The sequence below is a fragment of the Sphaerodactylus townsendi genome, linkage group LG04 (assembly GCF_021028975.2).
Source record: "Sphaerodactylus townsendi isolate TG3544 linkage group LG04, MPM_Stown_v2.3, whole genome shotgun sequence".
NCBI lineage: Eukaryota > Metazoa > Chordata > Lepidosauria > Squamata > Sphaerodactylidae > Sphaerodactylus > Sphaerodactylus townsendi.
In genome coordinates, this window is record NC_059428.1 from 156059229 (window position 1) to 156075304 (window position 16076).

General features: G+C 47.3%; 1 protein-coding gene across 1 annotated transcript in view; it reads left to right on the plus strand.

Moving 5' to 3' along the window:
• Positions 1 to 4148, plus strand: part of IQCK (IQ motif containing K) — an 18497-nt gene extending 14349 nt beyond the window's left edge. The window contains exon 5 of the mRNA XM_048494187.1: positions 4023 to 4148. Coding sequence (XP_048350144.1) covers positions 4023 to 4148 — 126 coding nt within the window. The remainder of the gene's footprint in view (positions 1 to 4022) is intronic.
• Positions 4149 to 16076: the final 11928 nt, after the last annotated feature.

A 16076-nucleotide genomic window follows, 5' to 3' on the forward strand; every position in this document is an offset into this window, starting at 1 on the left:
GCCTGTGCTGACATTTCATTTTATTTCATGATTTTACATTTTATGTTTTTATTACTATTGATTGTTTCCTGATTGCTTACTAGACCTATATGACAATCATTAAGTGCTGTACCTTATGATTCTTGACAAATGTATTTTCTTTTATGTACACTGAGAGCATATGCACCGGAGACAAATTCCTTGTGTGTCCAATCACACTTGGCCAATAAAGATTCTATTCTATTCAATGTATATATGTGTCTGTGTGTATACACTTACATACACTTACATACATATACATACATATGTATTATATATGCATACAACAATAATGAACTATCCTTAGGATCAAGAATTATGCTAAAAATCTTAACAGAACAAAACCTGAAGACAACTGCGATCAATTAAATTCAAAGGCCCTCCAAAGCAAATATATATTTTAAGTTGCACCCAGGCACTGTCGGGGTGATGCCAATGGTAACTCCAGTGGCAAGATTCCATAACCTACAATTGGTAGGTAAGAAAGCTACTCTATGATTTCCCAGTAGTCATTATCTTAGATAGTAAGTTCGTGCCCTTTCTCCAAGGCAAGACAAGAAGACGGAGAGACAGGTGATGAATGACGTCTCCTGGTTTGGAGGGAGTGGGTTCGAACAGTGCTGAGACACACTCTCTCTCTCTGAAAGGGGACTTGTGAAAAGGTTGGCCAACTTCTGCTATAGGACAGTGCTGACGGGTTCAATTTCAGCAAGTGGGCTTCGGGACACAGCTGAAGGGGACAGGGGGCAGCCATACTGCTCAAAGGAAAGACATCTGGATCTGGTCTAAGGGGAGACATGATAGCTATGTTAAATATTTGAAGGGATGCCATGTCGAAGAGGGAGCAAGCTTGTTTTCTGCAGCCTCAGAGACTGGGACATGGAGTAATGGATTCAAGGGGCAGGAAAAGAGATCCCACCTAAACATTAGGAAGAACTTTCTGACAGTCAAGGCTGTTCCGACAGTGGAATTCAGTGCCTCAGAGAGTGGTGGAGTCTTCTTCTTTGGTTTTTTTAACAGAGGCTGGATGGCCATCTGTCAGGAGTGCTTTGATTGTGTGTTCCTGCATGGCAGGGGGTTGGACTTGATGGCCCTTGCGGTCTCTTCCAACTCTATGATTCCATGACTCCAAGATCAACGCAAGAGCAGGAGGTCTTGTGGACACCAGAGATGCATGCTCTGGCTTTTGTTCCATAATGGAAGAAAAGCAAGGTATGGGCCAAAGAAAAGGTGGGTGGGAAAGAAAGCCAGCACCTACACAAAGCTGGCTTTGAGGATCAGGCGAGCATCAATGGATTCCTAATTTACACGCTCCGCCTCTCTTTTCTGAGCAAACATGAAATTATGCTTTATAACCTAGCCAAATTAGCTCTGGCCACCGCTTGGGCTTCATTTTTGAAACATGAGGATCTGTCAGGAACTGATCCAAGACCAAAGTGAAAAAGGCGTGCATAAATCAAGTCCAACGGGGAAGGGCCTAATGTCTGGGAGGGAAGCCACCAGGAGATATTTCAGCAGGCCAGTGAAAGGGAGCAGCAGTCGTGCCAGGTCCATTTTTGTCCGCAGGAATATTAGCAATTGGCTTCAGGTCAAATAAAAATAGAATAGGAGCTGAGGCAAGAGCCCATTCGCAGCCAACTGGGAAAAAGGGAATAAGTTATTTGCGGCAGGAGACAGCTGTGACGCTCTGAGACGAATGGGAGCTGACAACCGAAAATATGGGAAACATGAACGGCACATTTCTTTCAACATTAAAAAAAGCTACTCCCGAAAATCCGTCTATAGAGAACACATCATCTTTTTTTTTAATGTAACGTAGTTGACTTTTGTTTATCATAGAAGTAACAATGCCAGACTGCCCACACAGTGAAAGATTCCACCTTTTAAGGGGCCTTAAAGGGGAGAGCCAGCATGGTGTAGTGGTGAAGAGCAGGTGCACTCTAATCTGGAGGAACCGAGTTTGATTCCCCACTCTGCCACTTGAGCTGTGGAGGCTTATCTGGGGGAACCAGATTAGCCTGTGTACTCCAACACATGCCAGCAGGGTGACCCTTGGCTAGTCACATTTCTTCCGAGCTCTCACGGCCCCACCTACCTCGCAGGGTGTTCATTGTGGGGGGGAAGGGAAAGGTGATTGTAAGCCCCTTTGAGTCTCCTTACAGGAGAGAAAGGGGGGCTATAAATCCAAACTCTTCGTCGTCTTCTTGGTACACTCACACATAGAAATATTACACGGCAAGATAACCAGAAGGGGGAAAAATCCCAGCAAGTGAGAACTGAGTATGTGCAAAGAAGTGTTGATGTGTTGAGAGCAGCTGAGAGTCAGCTAAAAGGAGAAATGGGTAAGGTGGAAACGTAGCCTTCTGAAGCCCTTCGTTAAGATCCCACTGCAAGGGGAATGGCTCGTAACTTTTCTTAAAGGAAAGCTATGAAATCAGAGAACCTGTTTAAGCTACCAAGATATCACCATATTGATAGAAAACATCTCTTATCAATTTAGTGATATTTTGGCCTTACAAAAATGGGGGGTGGGGAATGAAAACCAAAAACACTGGTGTTGAGTGATGGAGCAGAAGGAGTGGTTCTTAAGGTGGCGGCCGTCCAATAGTTGAAAAGTGGGATCGAGGTGGGTGGAAATGAGTGGGACAATGCCAATAAGCAGAAACGTTCAGCGACAGGAAAAAGCCAACCCACAGAAAAAGTCCGGAGTCAAAAACCCTGGAACTCCCCCGCTCCCGAAGCAACTGAAGCAAAAATTGCATACAGAAATCGGGGGTGGGGGTGTGTGGAGTAAACTGAAGCAGTATGGGACCAGAACTAATGGGGGGGAACCCATGTGTGGAAAGTCCATGTCTATCAAGGTTTATAAAACAGGGCCACTCAAAGGAACCTCTTTGTTCAGATGCAGTATCCCTTCATACTGGGGACAAACAAAAAAGGTAGCGGCAGCTTATGAGCTTCTGTGAAGCATCTAACTCATTCAGGGGTCTGCAACCTGTGGCTCTCCAGATGTTCATGGAAGAAGAAGAAGAAGAGTTTGGATTTATATCCCGCCTTTCTCTCCTGCAGGAGACTCAAAGGGGCTTACAATCTCCTTGCCCTTCCCCCCTCACAACAAACACCCTGTGAGGTAGGTGGGGATGAGAGAGCTCCGAGAAGCTGTGACTAGCCCAAGGTCACCCAGCTGGTGTGTGTGGGAGTGCACAGGCCAATCTAGTTCCCCAGAGAAGCCTCCACAGCTCAAGCGTCACAGCGGGGAATCAAACCTGGTTCCTCCAGATCAGAGTGCACCTGCTCTTAACCTCCTATGCCACTGCTGCATGCTGGCAGGGGCTGATGGGAATTGTAGTCCATGAACATCTGGAGAGCCACAGCTTGCAGACCCCTGGGCTAACTCCTGTAATGAGCAAAAAGCTTGCATCTATGAACCTTTGGTCTGTTTTTTATGTCTCTGATTCTTTTTAACGGCGCAGCAGCTTCACAGTCACTCGCACATACGGTTTACATTGATTCCTGCTCGGTTTATAGGAATTTTATACATGCGCGCGTCGCCAGCCAGCCGGTGCGGTTGCCCGGCAAAGCCCAAACGTGCTGGGAAGGTTTTGACATACACAGAGTCTGACAATCTAATCTTTCAGGCCCCGCAGTAATTTTTGTCCCAGCGTGTTTAGAAACAGCACGCTCAGCGTGTGCGGCTTCTTCTCCGACGCGGGGGAATACGGCCGGGGCTTGCCTAGTTCTTTGGACAAAGAGGCAACACGGGAAGCAATCTTGTCTTGTTATTATTTCTAATACGGCTGGAGAGGGGATCTGCTTCGCGTTGCGCTGCCACAGAAGATGACAAACCTCACCCAGGAGGGACTTTAACGGTATTAAAAGAAAGTCACGGAAACAGAACCCAGGGCAGAGGAGCAGAAAATAGCACATAAGCAAGAATAGCCACAGAGGGCAATGGATTCACAGCTTGTTAGATCGGTCGTAAAGGAAAATGTATTTGCCAACAGGGAGACGTGCAGCGAGGACAGAAAGAAACGGAAGGAGGCCCCCTCTACGGAGGTCTTAGTGCTGGGAGGCAGCAGCAGGGGAAGGCCTCAGCCTCTACTCCCTGCTTGCTTTGCCCTCCGGGGTAATTGGTTGGCTGCTGGGTGAAACAGTATGGTAGATTAGATGGGCCACTGGTCTGATCCAGAAGGCTCTATGCGTCCTTATGTGTGCAAGAAGGGAAGAAGAAGCAAGCAAGCAAGAAGAAGAGTTTGGATTTATACCCCACCTTTCTCTCCTGAAAGGAGACTCAAAGGGGCTTACAAGCGCCTTTCCCTTCCTCTCCCCACAACAGACACTCTGTGAGGCAGGTGGGCTGAGAGAGTTCCGAAGAACTGTGACTAGCCCAAGGTCACCCAGCAGGAATGCAGGAGTGTGGAAACACATCTGGCTCCCCAGATAAGCCTCCGCCACTCAGGGGGAGGAGTAGGGAATCAAACCCAGTTCTCCAGATTAGAATCCACCTGCTGTTAACCACTACACCACGCTGGCTCTCAAGTGATTGACCCTCTGTTGAGGATCCAATTGTATCAGCTAAATTTCTTTAGGATACAAGATAGAAGGGTACCCATGCAATACCCATGCAAACGGGCCCATATCTACCCCTGTGGATGTTAGCACCTACCTCTTCTGAATAGGTTCAATAGCCCAAGCAGCTAATGTCCATTCACTTTCAATTCCCCACTGGCCAGCTGCACAGGGCTAGCACCGGGCCAGCTGCACAAGCCTGTTGGACTTGTGAAACCATGGAAGCATTTTGGGTGATCTTAGCCCGACCACATGCCCGACGAAGAGAGGCTTAGGGAGCCGGGGATGTTCAGTCAGGAGAAGCGAAGGTTAAGGGGGGACATGATAGCTATGTTTAAATATTTGAAGGGATGCCATGTTGAAGAGGGAGCAAGCTTGTTTTCTGCTGCCTCAGAGAATAGGATGCAGAGTAATGGATTCAAGGTGCAGGAAAAGAGGTTCCACCTAAACATCAGGAAGAACTTCCTGACTGTCAGGGCTGTTTGACAGTGAAATTCACAGCCTCGGAGAGTGGTGGAGTCTCCTTCTTTGGAGGTTTTTAAACAGAGGCTGGATGAACATATGTCAGGAGTGCTTTGATAGTTTCTTCCTGCATGGCAGGGGGTTGGACTTGATGGCCCTTGGGATCTCTTCCAACTCTATGATTCTATGATTCTACATGCTCTCAATCTAACCAACCTCACAGAATTTTTGTGAGAATAAAATGGAGAAGGGGAGAACAACTCTGAGTCCCCATTAGAGACAAAGGCAGAGTATAAATGAAATAAGTAGAAAAAAATATGTGGCACTTCTGTGATCTGGTAGGCAGGATGTCAATATTTGAAAACAGAAAAACCTTTAATTCACTTGGAGAAGGCTTTGAAATGAAACAGAAGCACCTGCTTTTTCAGGGATTTTTTTTAAGAGTTCCTGCGCTAAGCCTGCGCCAAGTTCTCAGTCCTGTCATCCTGATATTGGGACTCAGCCAGAGGCAGCAAGTCCTAGCAAATATCTGTAAAAATGAATGCTCATGGCAATAACCGGGGTAGAGAGGGCAGAGTTCTGAAAATGCTACTATGCAAGTAGAAACGTACATTGTGAGCGAAGAAAAACAGCCACTCACCCGCGGCAAATTAGCCCTGATTGGGCCAGCTGAGAACTGACAGTGGTGCCAACTATAAAGGCAGCTGAGACTAGCAGACTCTTTGGGAGATTTGAATATGAAAAGAAAAAGGGGGGAGGAGGAGGAGGAGAAATTGTGCCGCTACACGCACTGACATATATTTCGCCTGCAAAAAATAAGAAGGTGTGTGTGATGTGGGGTTGGGTGGTGGTGGGTGAGAGAGGACTGCTAATTTGTTATCAAAACACTACTAGGAAACATCAGCTCCAGTAGAGTATAAACAGATACAAGTGAAAGCAAGTACATGCTGCAGAATCTGTGAGGGTGGGGATAGAACAGCTCCCTGACAAAGGCTCCCAGCTGACTTCACATTGCAAGTGCTTTTGCAAGGGAAACTGGGAGGATCTTTGCAACCCTTAACAAAATGCCTGCAAGTGCCAGCTGGCTGTAAGCAGATGGGCACAGGAAACCGTACCAGCGCAAATATGCGTGCTACTCTCCTTTTCTTCTTCGGCAACGGTGCAGGCGGAACTGAAAGAGGCTATTAATGTATCGTCATACCGCGTGACGCTGCTCTGGTTACATCCTCTGGCCCACCTGATATTTCCAAAGCATTTTGACTGCATTACTTTTATCTTTGTGGAACACACGTTTTACCCTTTGTAGCTGCAGCCTACAAACTAGGTCCCCACTGAAGATGTATTGGCCAGGTTGTTTTAAGGAACAGGAAAAGCAGTGGCGAGGTGGTTAAGAGCAGATGTACTCTAACCTGGAGGAACCGGGTTCCATTCCCCACTCTGCTGCTTGAGCTGTAGAGGTTTATCTGGGGAATTCAGATTAGCCTGTGTACTCCCACACATGCCAGCTGGGTGCCCTTGGGCTTGTCACAGTTCTTCTGGCTCTCTCAGCCTCACCCACCTCACAGGGTGTTTGTTGTGAGGGAGGAAGGGCAAGGAGATTGTAATCCCCTTTGAGTCTTCTACAGGAGAGAAAAGGGGGATATAAATCCAAACTCTTCTTCTTCTTCCTTGTACCTTCCTTGTCTTTGAGTTGGCTCATGTTAAATTAAATAATAACTGAATAATTAAATTGAGCGGTTACATCACTAACATGATGTAACTAACTCTTTTGTGCCACATATTTCTCCAAATCTGCCTACTGGGAAATTGGCATTGGAGCCAGTGAGGTTTAGAATAATTTGTAGGCTAGTTTATTGTTGTAACAATAACAGGGTCATAACAGGGTCATAACAAGCGTACAATCAAAAGCAAAAACATATGCGTAAAAAACAAATAAACTGTGCAACTGTCAAACACAAAATGCCAATAGTGGTTACATTCAGAGCAAAGCTTAAAACGACAGCTTATCCATACACAAAGTATTTTTTCTGGTTTTAAAAGATAAGGCAATAATAGCCACCTGTCAATTCATAGTGACATAGTGGTTAAGAGCAGTAGGAATCTTAATCTGGGGAACCAGATTTGATTCTGTTTTCCACACGAAGCCTGCTGGGTGACCTTGGGCCAGTCACAGTTCTCCCTGAACTCTCTGCTCCCATGGAGGCAAGTAATGGCAAACCACCTCCAAATGTCTCTTGCCTTGAAAACCCTGCGGGGTCGCCATAAGTCAGCTGTGACTTGACGGCAGCTGGGCACAGTGGTGGGATCCAAAAATTTTAGTAACAGGTTCCCATGGTGGTGGGATTCAAACTGTGGCGCAGCGCCAATGGGGCTGGGCAGGGCATGACAGGGGCGTGGCCGGGCATGACGGGGACGGGGCATTCCTGGGTGTGCCATGCACACCGGTGCACCTCCTGCTAGACTGCTTCAAGTTCTGCGCACTACTGCTGAGAGGAGGGTGTACCTAAGGCAAAAATCACGTGGCAAAATCACCAATTAGTAACCCCCTCTCGGCACACACAAATAATTAGTAACCTACTCTCGGGAACCTGTGAGAACCTGCTGCATCCCACCTCTGGCTGGGCACCCGGAGAGAGAGAGGAATGGAAAGCATTTCTGATGCCAGTTCAGAGTACAGGCTGCTTCTAGTTCAAATAATTAATTTAAGAGAAAATAGGCATCTATTTAACAGTTAATATGGGGGGAGGGGGGAAAGTGAAGCCACTCTTGGGGAAAGTAATGGTTCATCATTTAATGTGCCTTTGAAAACTGAATTAAATACTCATTAAGTAGTCAGCCGTTACTTGCCCAATAGTGGCTGCCCTTCCCTTCCATTATATTAACTGTTAAATAGACGCCTCTTTTTAATTAAATGAATAATGCAGACAGGGTAATGGAATTGTCACTGGCCCCTCTATGAAATGTTAATGACTTTTTCAAGCTTCCTGCTTTAATATAACTGGGCTGAAATCAAATCAATCATGCAAAGGTTAGCAGGAGACCCGGGTTTCCAAATATCTACATGGCAACATTTTTTTTTCTTAGTTCAGTTTTGTTTTGGGAATGAAGGCTGGTTTTCTTTTCTACGTTGGGTCAAATATTTAGAAAAAAAGCAAGCCACGTGTATCTTTTATTTTAACAACAGGAGCGGTTCCTGAGTAAACATGGATAGGATCAAGTATGCAAAGAATCCTTTGTTACTGTGTGGAAGCGTGCTTGCAAAGGCAGGCCATGGTCTCTTTCAAATTAAAATATATATTTTAAACTAGCAATCTCATATGCAGAAAAAGACAACGAAGAGTCTGGTGCACCCTTGTGCGAGTGGATTCGCCCTCCCCGGGGCATTTATCCTGGTGGAGGGGCGATCCCATTGGTATGCGGCCACCACCTGCTGCCCTGGCGCAGGGGGACCTTGGCCCAGTCATGGTTATCTTCGAACTCTCTCAGCCCATGAGGAGGCAGGCACCGGCAAACCACCTCTGAACCTCTCTTGCTCTGAAAACCCTACAGGGTTGCCACACGTCAGCTGCAACTTGACAGTACTTTCCACCACCGCCGGGAGCCAGCGGGCTAGAGCAGCTGATCTAGGGCAAATGGCCCCCCTCCCCTTTTTCTACAACATCTGTGGACCCTGCCGTCCCTCCTCCCCTCCCCCTCTTTTCTTTTCAAAGGATTTATTAGTAGGACACCATCGATATATTTGATGTTAGAACGCTGCATTTTAATGGGGTTGGTTTTAATATATATAGAGCCATTATTTAATGATTATTTAAATCTCGATATTATTGATTTTATTGTGCTCTATCTATTCGTTTGTTCACCGCCCTGAGCCCTCCGGGGGAGGGCGGTTTATAAATATTATAACAACAACAACAACAACAACAATAATAATAGCCTCCAAACAGGATGGCTGAGAACCATCAAGCAGCCTCAGGCAAGGATTCCCTTCGGACTTTCCCTCAAAACTTCCAGACCTACTCCAGTCACCCCATAAAAAGTGGTGTAGTGGCTAAGAGCAGGTGCAGCAGTGGCGTAGTGGCTAAGAGCAGGAGCAGCAGTGGCGTAGTGGCTAAGAGCAGGTGCATGCTGATCTGGAGGAACCGGGTTTGATTCCCAGCTCTGCCACTTGAGTTGTGGAGGCTTATCTGGGGAATTCAGATTAGCCTGGGCACTCCCACACACGCCAGCTGGGTGACCTTGGGCGAGTCACAGCTTTCCGGAGCTCTCTCAGCCCCACCTACTTCACAGGGTGTTTGTTGTGATGGGGGAAGGGAAAGGAGATTGTAAGCCCCTTTGAGTCTCCTGCAGGAGAGAAAGGGGGGATATAAATCCAACCCCCCCCCAAAAAAAATCACATTACTCCAATCAACCCATACAAACAAATCGCATGAGTTTACAAGATCTGATGGTCCCTCAAGGTTACCAGGGTCTCGGGAATAGTGTGACTGTACTTCGGATGAGCTCCCATGTGTAAACCAGCTTCATGTGTAAGAAATGGGTCCAGGATATTACACATATATATTAAAAATTCAGAGCAAGAAATTGACGTTTGATCAAAAACTGGACTTAACTGTCAGGTTGTAATTGCAAAGCAGCCAAAGAAAGGTGCACCATTTGCCATTTTAAACCACCTCGGGGGAATGATTTCTTATCAACGTAGCCGCAGACAGGAAAGTGTTCAAACTGTTGCACTAGTAAACACTGTGTGCTCATCAGCATAAAGATATTCATAATAACAGCGGGCAATTTTAAATCCCATGTTCTTCCGGATAATGAAACGTTTAGGGCTCTCTGGTCCAATTTCTGCACAAATTAATCTAGGACAAAATGCCTTGATTCTAGGTAGCTACCACATTAGAATGCATGTCAGAGGTACTTCGTTACACATGAATAATAAAAGGAAATCAAAAGGGGACAATTTTTGCGGCATTTCTGTCAACTTTTTGGGAGAAAGGAGAAGGGAGAAGAAGTCGGCCTGAACTCGCAGCAATACTTACTGGTCCTTTAGCCAATCCTTCACAAAGGGGATCTCGAAGAATTCTACGAATGGATCACCTTCCCTCTTTGGGTTGCGACTGACAATTTCAAAAGGAGATATTGTTTAACGTTAACGTGAAGCACAGAAATCTCAATTTGTATCAACAAAAACGCGCTATTAGGAATGTTTGATGTTTACAACAGTCACTGACTTACTTGTACAACCATTCAGTCAGGAAATCAAGGGCAATAAATTTTGTTCTTTTTCTCTAAAAGACAGAAGAGGACATCGAACGTGAGACAAATTGAAAGGGATCGCTGAGTTAATCTGTGACACCACAACAAAAAGAGCTTCGGTCTGACAACAGCTTACAGATCAATGTAGACTCTTCTAAACCATGATTAAGTAGGCTGAACTGTTCCGTTATATTTTTACTCTTAACCTCCTCCAAAGGGAAGAGGGCAGTAGGTTATGCTGACTGAAAGCAGGTGGCACTTTTTGCTGTATACTGGTAGGGTCATTAGTGAACATCATGCAACAGTATTTGCTTGAGGTCACTATCGGTGCTTGTAGGAAAAGGATCTTCGGGTTGCTATTCTGACCAGGCAGAGATATAGCTCACTCCAAAGCAAGTTAGAAGCAAGTCCCACTGGACTCAGTGGAACTGACAATGAAGTGACTATAGCGCTGCAGCTTTGGGGGCAAAGCTACAGGTTATACTGCAGCTGTAACAAAGCTCCCTTCTCTGATGCAAAGCACCCCAGGGAGGCAAACATTTGTACAACGGAGAAGAAGGGGGTGCTTAAGCACGGCTTTCCCAAGATCCCCCAAACTAAGCTGCTGTTCACCATGCCAACATTCTGGACCCCAGTTTCCCTTGCAAAAGTAAGTCTGAAAAACCCAGCAGGTAAAAGCTGCCTGGGGTTTGGACTTCCAGTGGAAAAACAACAGGACAGAAAAGGTATGCTTCCATCCTTTCCTTAAGAACATAAGAACATAAGAACAAGCCAGCTGGATCAGACCAGAGTCCATCTAGTCCAGCTCTCTGCTACTCGCAGTGGCCCACCAGGTGCCTTGGGGAGCTCACATGTAGGATGTGAAAGCAATGGCCTTCTGCGGCTATTGCTCCCGAGCACCTGGACTGTTAAGGCATTTGCAATCTCAGATCAAGGAGGATCAAGATTGGTAGCCATAAATAGACTTCTCCTCCATAAATCTGTCCAAGCCCCTTTTAAAGCTATCCAGGTTAGTGGCCATCACCACCTCCTGTGGCAGCATATTCCAAACACCAATCACACGTTGCGTGAAGAAGTGTTTCCTTTTATTAGTCCTAATTCTTCCCCCCAGCATTTTCAATGAATGCCCCCTGGTTCTAGTATTGTGAGAAAGAGAGAAAAATTTCTCTCTGTCAACATTTTCTACCCCATGCATAATTTTGTAGACTTCAATCATATCCCCCCTCAGCCGCCTCCTCTCCAAACTAAAGAGTCCCAAACGCTGCAGCCTCTCCTCATAGGGAAGGTGCTCCAGTCCCTCAATCATCCTTGTTGCCCTTCTCTGCACTTTTTCTATCTCCTCAATATCCTTTTTGAGATGCGGTGACCAGAACTGGACACAGTACTCCAAGTGCGGTCGCACCACTGCTTTATATAAGGGCATGACAATCTTTGCAGTTTTATTATCAATTCCTTTTCTAATGATCCCCAGCATAGAGTTTGCCTTTTTTACAGCTGCCATGCATTGAGTTGACATTCCCATGGAACTATCAACTAAGACGCCTAAATCCCTTTCCTGGTCTGTGAGTGATAGCACTGACCCCTGTAGCGTGTATGTGAAGTTTGGATTTTTTGCCCCTATGTGCATCACTTTACATTTTGCTACATTGAACTGCATTTGCCATTTCTGGGCCCACTCACCTAATTTATCAAGGTCCACTTGGAGCTCTTCGCAATCCTTTGTGGTTCTCACCACCCTACATAATTTATGCCCGCCCGCGGAGACTTATGGATCCACTTGGCTTCCTGAATGCTCTGCGGGACCCTGAACCCGCCGGCACACTCGATGAGCAGGTGGAGGACTGGAACTCCCGGCTCTCCGATGCCATCGAGGTTGTTGCCCCCCGGCGTCCTCTACGCCCCCGTTCCTGGCGCGCTCCCTGGTATACTGAGGAGTTGCGCCATATGAAACGGGTGCTTAGACGTCTAGAGCGAGTGTGGAGGAAATCTCGTGACGAGGCTACGCGAACATCTTATAGGACGTTTATGAAAGCCTATGAGGTGGCGACGAAGGAGGCGAAGAGGGTTTTCTTCTTCTCCTCTCTCGCATCCGCTAGCTCCCACCCGGCACAATTATTTCGTATAATTCGGTCCTTGACCTCCCTTTCGGAGAGGTCTTCAAATCCACAATTGAGCATCAGCTGTGAGGCTTTTATGAGCTTTTTTGTGGATAAGGTCGCGTCGCTCCGCCAGGATCTTCCCCCCACGTTGGATACAATTAGTGAACTGGAGGCTCCCTTGCTGTCTTCAGGCCCTTGTTTGGCCCAGTTTTCCTTGCTCTCCGAAGCCGCTGTTGACAGGACCTTAGCTGCTGTTAGACCTACTACTTGTCCTCTGGATCCGTGCCCATCCTGGCTTGTAAAAACCTGCAGGGTGGAGCTACGACCCCATCTGTTGAGTATCATCAATGGCTCCCTCGAGCAAGGAGTCTTCCCGGATGGGTTGAAGGAGGCAGTGGTCCGCCCACTCTTAAAAAGACCACCGTTAGATCCGAGGGATCTGGCCAATTACCGCCCCATTTCGAATCTTTCGTTTCTGGGGAAGGTAATTGAGAGAGTGGTGTTGGAGCAGCTTCAAGGTTTTCTGGATGACACATCGGCCTTCGACCCCTTCCAGTCCGGCTTCCGTGCTGGGCATGGGACGGAGACTGTTCTCGTCGCTGTCACAGATATGCTCCGTATTCAGCTCGACCGAGGCGGATCGGCGCTGCTGGTGTTGTTAGATCTCACCGCAGCGTTTGATGTGGTCGACCACGACCTTTTGACCCACCGCCTGGCCGCCTCCGGGGTGCGAGGCACTGTCCTTCAATGGATTGCCTCGTTTCTCCGGGGTCGAAGTCAGCAAGTGAGGTGCGGGGAACAGGCCTCCCGGAAGTGCCCGCTTGATTGCGGTGTACCCCAGGGGGCTTTATTATCCCCGCTGCTTTTTAATATCTATATGCGACCCCTTGCTCGACTGGTACGGAGTTTTGGGCTGACCTGTCATCAGTATGCTGATGACACGCAGCTCATTCTGTTGATGGAGGGGGGAGCAGTCGCCGCCCCTGCGGCTCTCCAGCACTGTTTGGAGGCGGTTGCTGGTTGGTTGCGGCAGAGCAGGTTAAAACTGAACCCATCGAAGACGGAGATCCTCTGGCTTGGCCGCGAGGGGGGGGGACAGGATTTTCCAGCCACCGGTGTGGGAGGGGGTCACATTGGCGCCGACCCCCTCCGTGCGCAGCCTGGGGGTCCACCTGGATTTGTCTCTCTCAATGGAGACCCAGGTGGCCCATACAACCCGGGCTGCCTTCTTCCACCTCCGTCAGGCCCGGAGGCTGGCTCCTTTCCTCTCCCAAGCGGACCTAGCCACTGTGATCCATGCAACGGTCACCTCCAGATTAGACTATTGTAACTCGCTCTACGCGGGTCTTCCCTTGCGTTTGATCCGGAGACTAAAACTGGTCCAGCATGCAGCGGCGCGTCTACTTACGGGCAGCGCCATCTATGATCATATCCAGCCTGTATTGCGCCAACTGCACTGGCTCCCGGTGGAGTTCCGGATCATCTTCAAGGTGTTGGTGTTGACCTTCAAGGCCTTACGCGGCCTGGGGCCCTCGTATCTTCGAGACCGCATCACCCCGTACGTCCCTGCACGGCCTCTCCGCTCAACGGAGGCTAATTTATTAGTGGTCCCTGGCCCCTCAATGATGCGGCTGGCCTCCACACGGGCCAGGGCCTTTACGGCTCTGGCCCCGGCCTGGTGGAACACCCTTCCTCCGGCTGTCCGGGCCCTGCGGGACCTTAACGAGTTCCGCAGGGCCTGTAAAATGGAGTTGTTCCGCCGGGCCTTTGGAGGGACCAGCCGCTGAAATGGTGCCCCCAGATGCCCCAGTCGGCCTGTTATTTAGGCTATCATCTATGTGGCTCGCCTCCCTCCCCTCCCCTCTTTTCTTCTGGGAAAATTTTAATGAAATATGGGGCCGGTCGGACGCCTCTTCTTCTTCTTATTATTATTACTATTAATGTTTGTTACCGCTGTTTTAAAGATTTTAGTGACTTGTTTTACCATGTTTTATGCTGTACACCGCCCAGAGCCCCTCGAGGATGGGGCGGTATAAAAGTTTAAAAAATAAATAAATAAATAAATAAATAAAATAATTTGGTATCATCTGCAAACTTGGCCACCACGCTACCCACCCCTACTTCCAGGTCATTTATGAATAGGTTAAAGAGCACTGGTCCCAAAACGGATCCTTGGGGGACACCACTCCCTACATCTCTCCATTGTGAGAACTTCCCATTTACACCCACTCTTTGTTTCCCGTTTCTCAACCAGTTTTTAATCCATAGGAGGACTTCCCCTCTTATTCCTTCATTGCTGAGTTTTCTCAACAGTCTCTGGTGAGGAACTTTGTCAAAAGCCTTTTGGAAATCCAAGTAGACAATGTCCACCGGTTCCCCCTTATCCACATGTCTGTTTACACCCTCAAAGAACTCTAGTAAGTTTGTAAGACAGGATTTGCCTCTGCAAAAGCCATGCTGACTCTTTCTCAGCAGGTCTTGCTTTTCTACATGTTTTATAATTTTATCTTTAATGATAGATTCTACTAATTTACCAGAAACAGATGTCAAACTGACTGGCCTGTAATTTCCCGGGTCCCCCCTAGATCCTTTCTTAAAGATTGGTGTGACATTGGCCATCTTCCAGTCTTCAGGGATGGAGCCTGATTTCAGGGATAAGTTGCATATTAAAGTGAGAAGATCAGCAATTTCATGCTTGAGCTCTTTAAGAACTCTTGGGTGAATGCAATCTGGGCCAGGGGATTTGGTAACATTTAGTTTATCAATGGCTGCCAGAACTTCTTCCTTGTCTACCACTATCTTCGCTAGTTCCTCGGATTCGCCTGCTAAGAAGCTTGGTTCAGGTGCAGGAATGTTCCTCACCTCCTCTTGGGTGAAGACAGATGCAAAGAATTCATTCAGCTTCTCTGCAATCTCCCTGCCATCTTTTAGCACACCCTTTGTTCCTCTGTCATCTAACGGGCCTACCGCTTCCCTTGCTGGCTTCCTGCTTTTGATGTACTTGAAGAACTGTTTGTTGCTGGTCTTGATGTTCGCAGCCATGCGTTCCTCATAATCCTTTTTTGCCTCCCTTACAGCTAACTTGCTTCTCTTTTGCCACCATTTGTGTTCCCTCTCATATTCTTCATCAGCCAAACTGGACTTCCATTTTCTAAAAGACATTTTCTTTTTTCTGATAATTTCCTCAACCTCTCTTGTTAACCATGGTGGCTTTCTTTTGGACTGGGTGCTGCCTTTTCTAACCTGTGGAACACATTCCAGCTGAGCTTTTATTACTGTGTTTTTAAATAACCTCCAAGCATCCTGGACAGTTTTGACTCTCTTGATTTTCCCTTTCAGCTTCCTGCGCACTATCCCCCTCATCTTTGAGAAATTTCCCTTTCTGAAGGCGAATGTAACTACATTAGTAGTTGCCACTTGTTCACATGCTGAGATACTGAATCTGACAGCATTGTGGTCGCTGTTCCCTATCGGCTCGACAACACTGACTTCCTGCACCAGGTCCTGGGTCCCACATAGAATTAGATCTAGGATCACCTCTCCCCTGGTTGGTTCCACAACCATCTGCTCTAAGCCACAGTCATTTAGCATATCCAGGAATGCTCTCTCCTTACTATGACCTGAACATGCATTTTTCCAGTTTATATGGGGATAGTTAAAATCACCCATTACCAC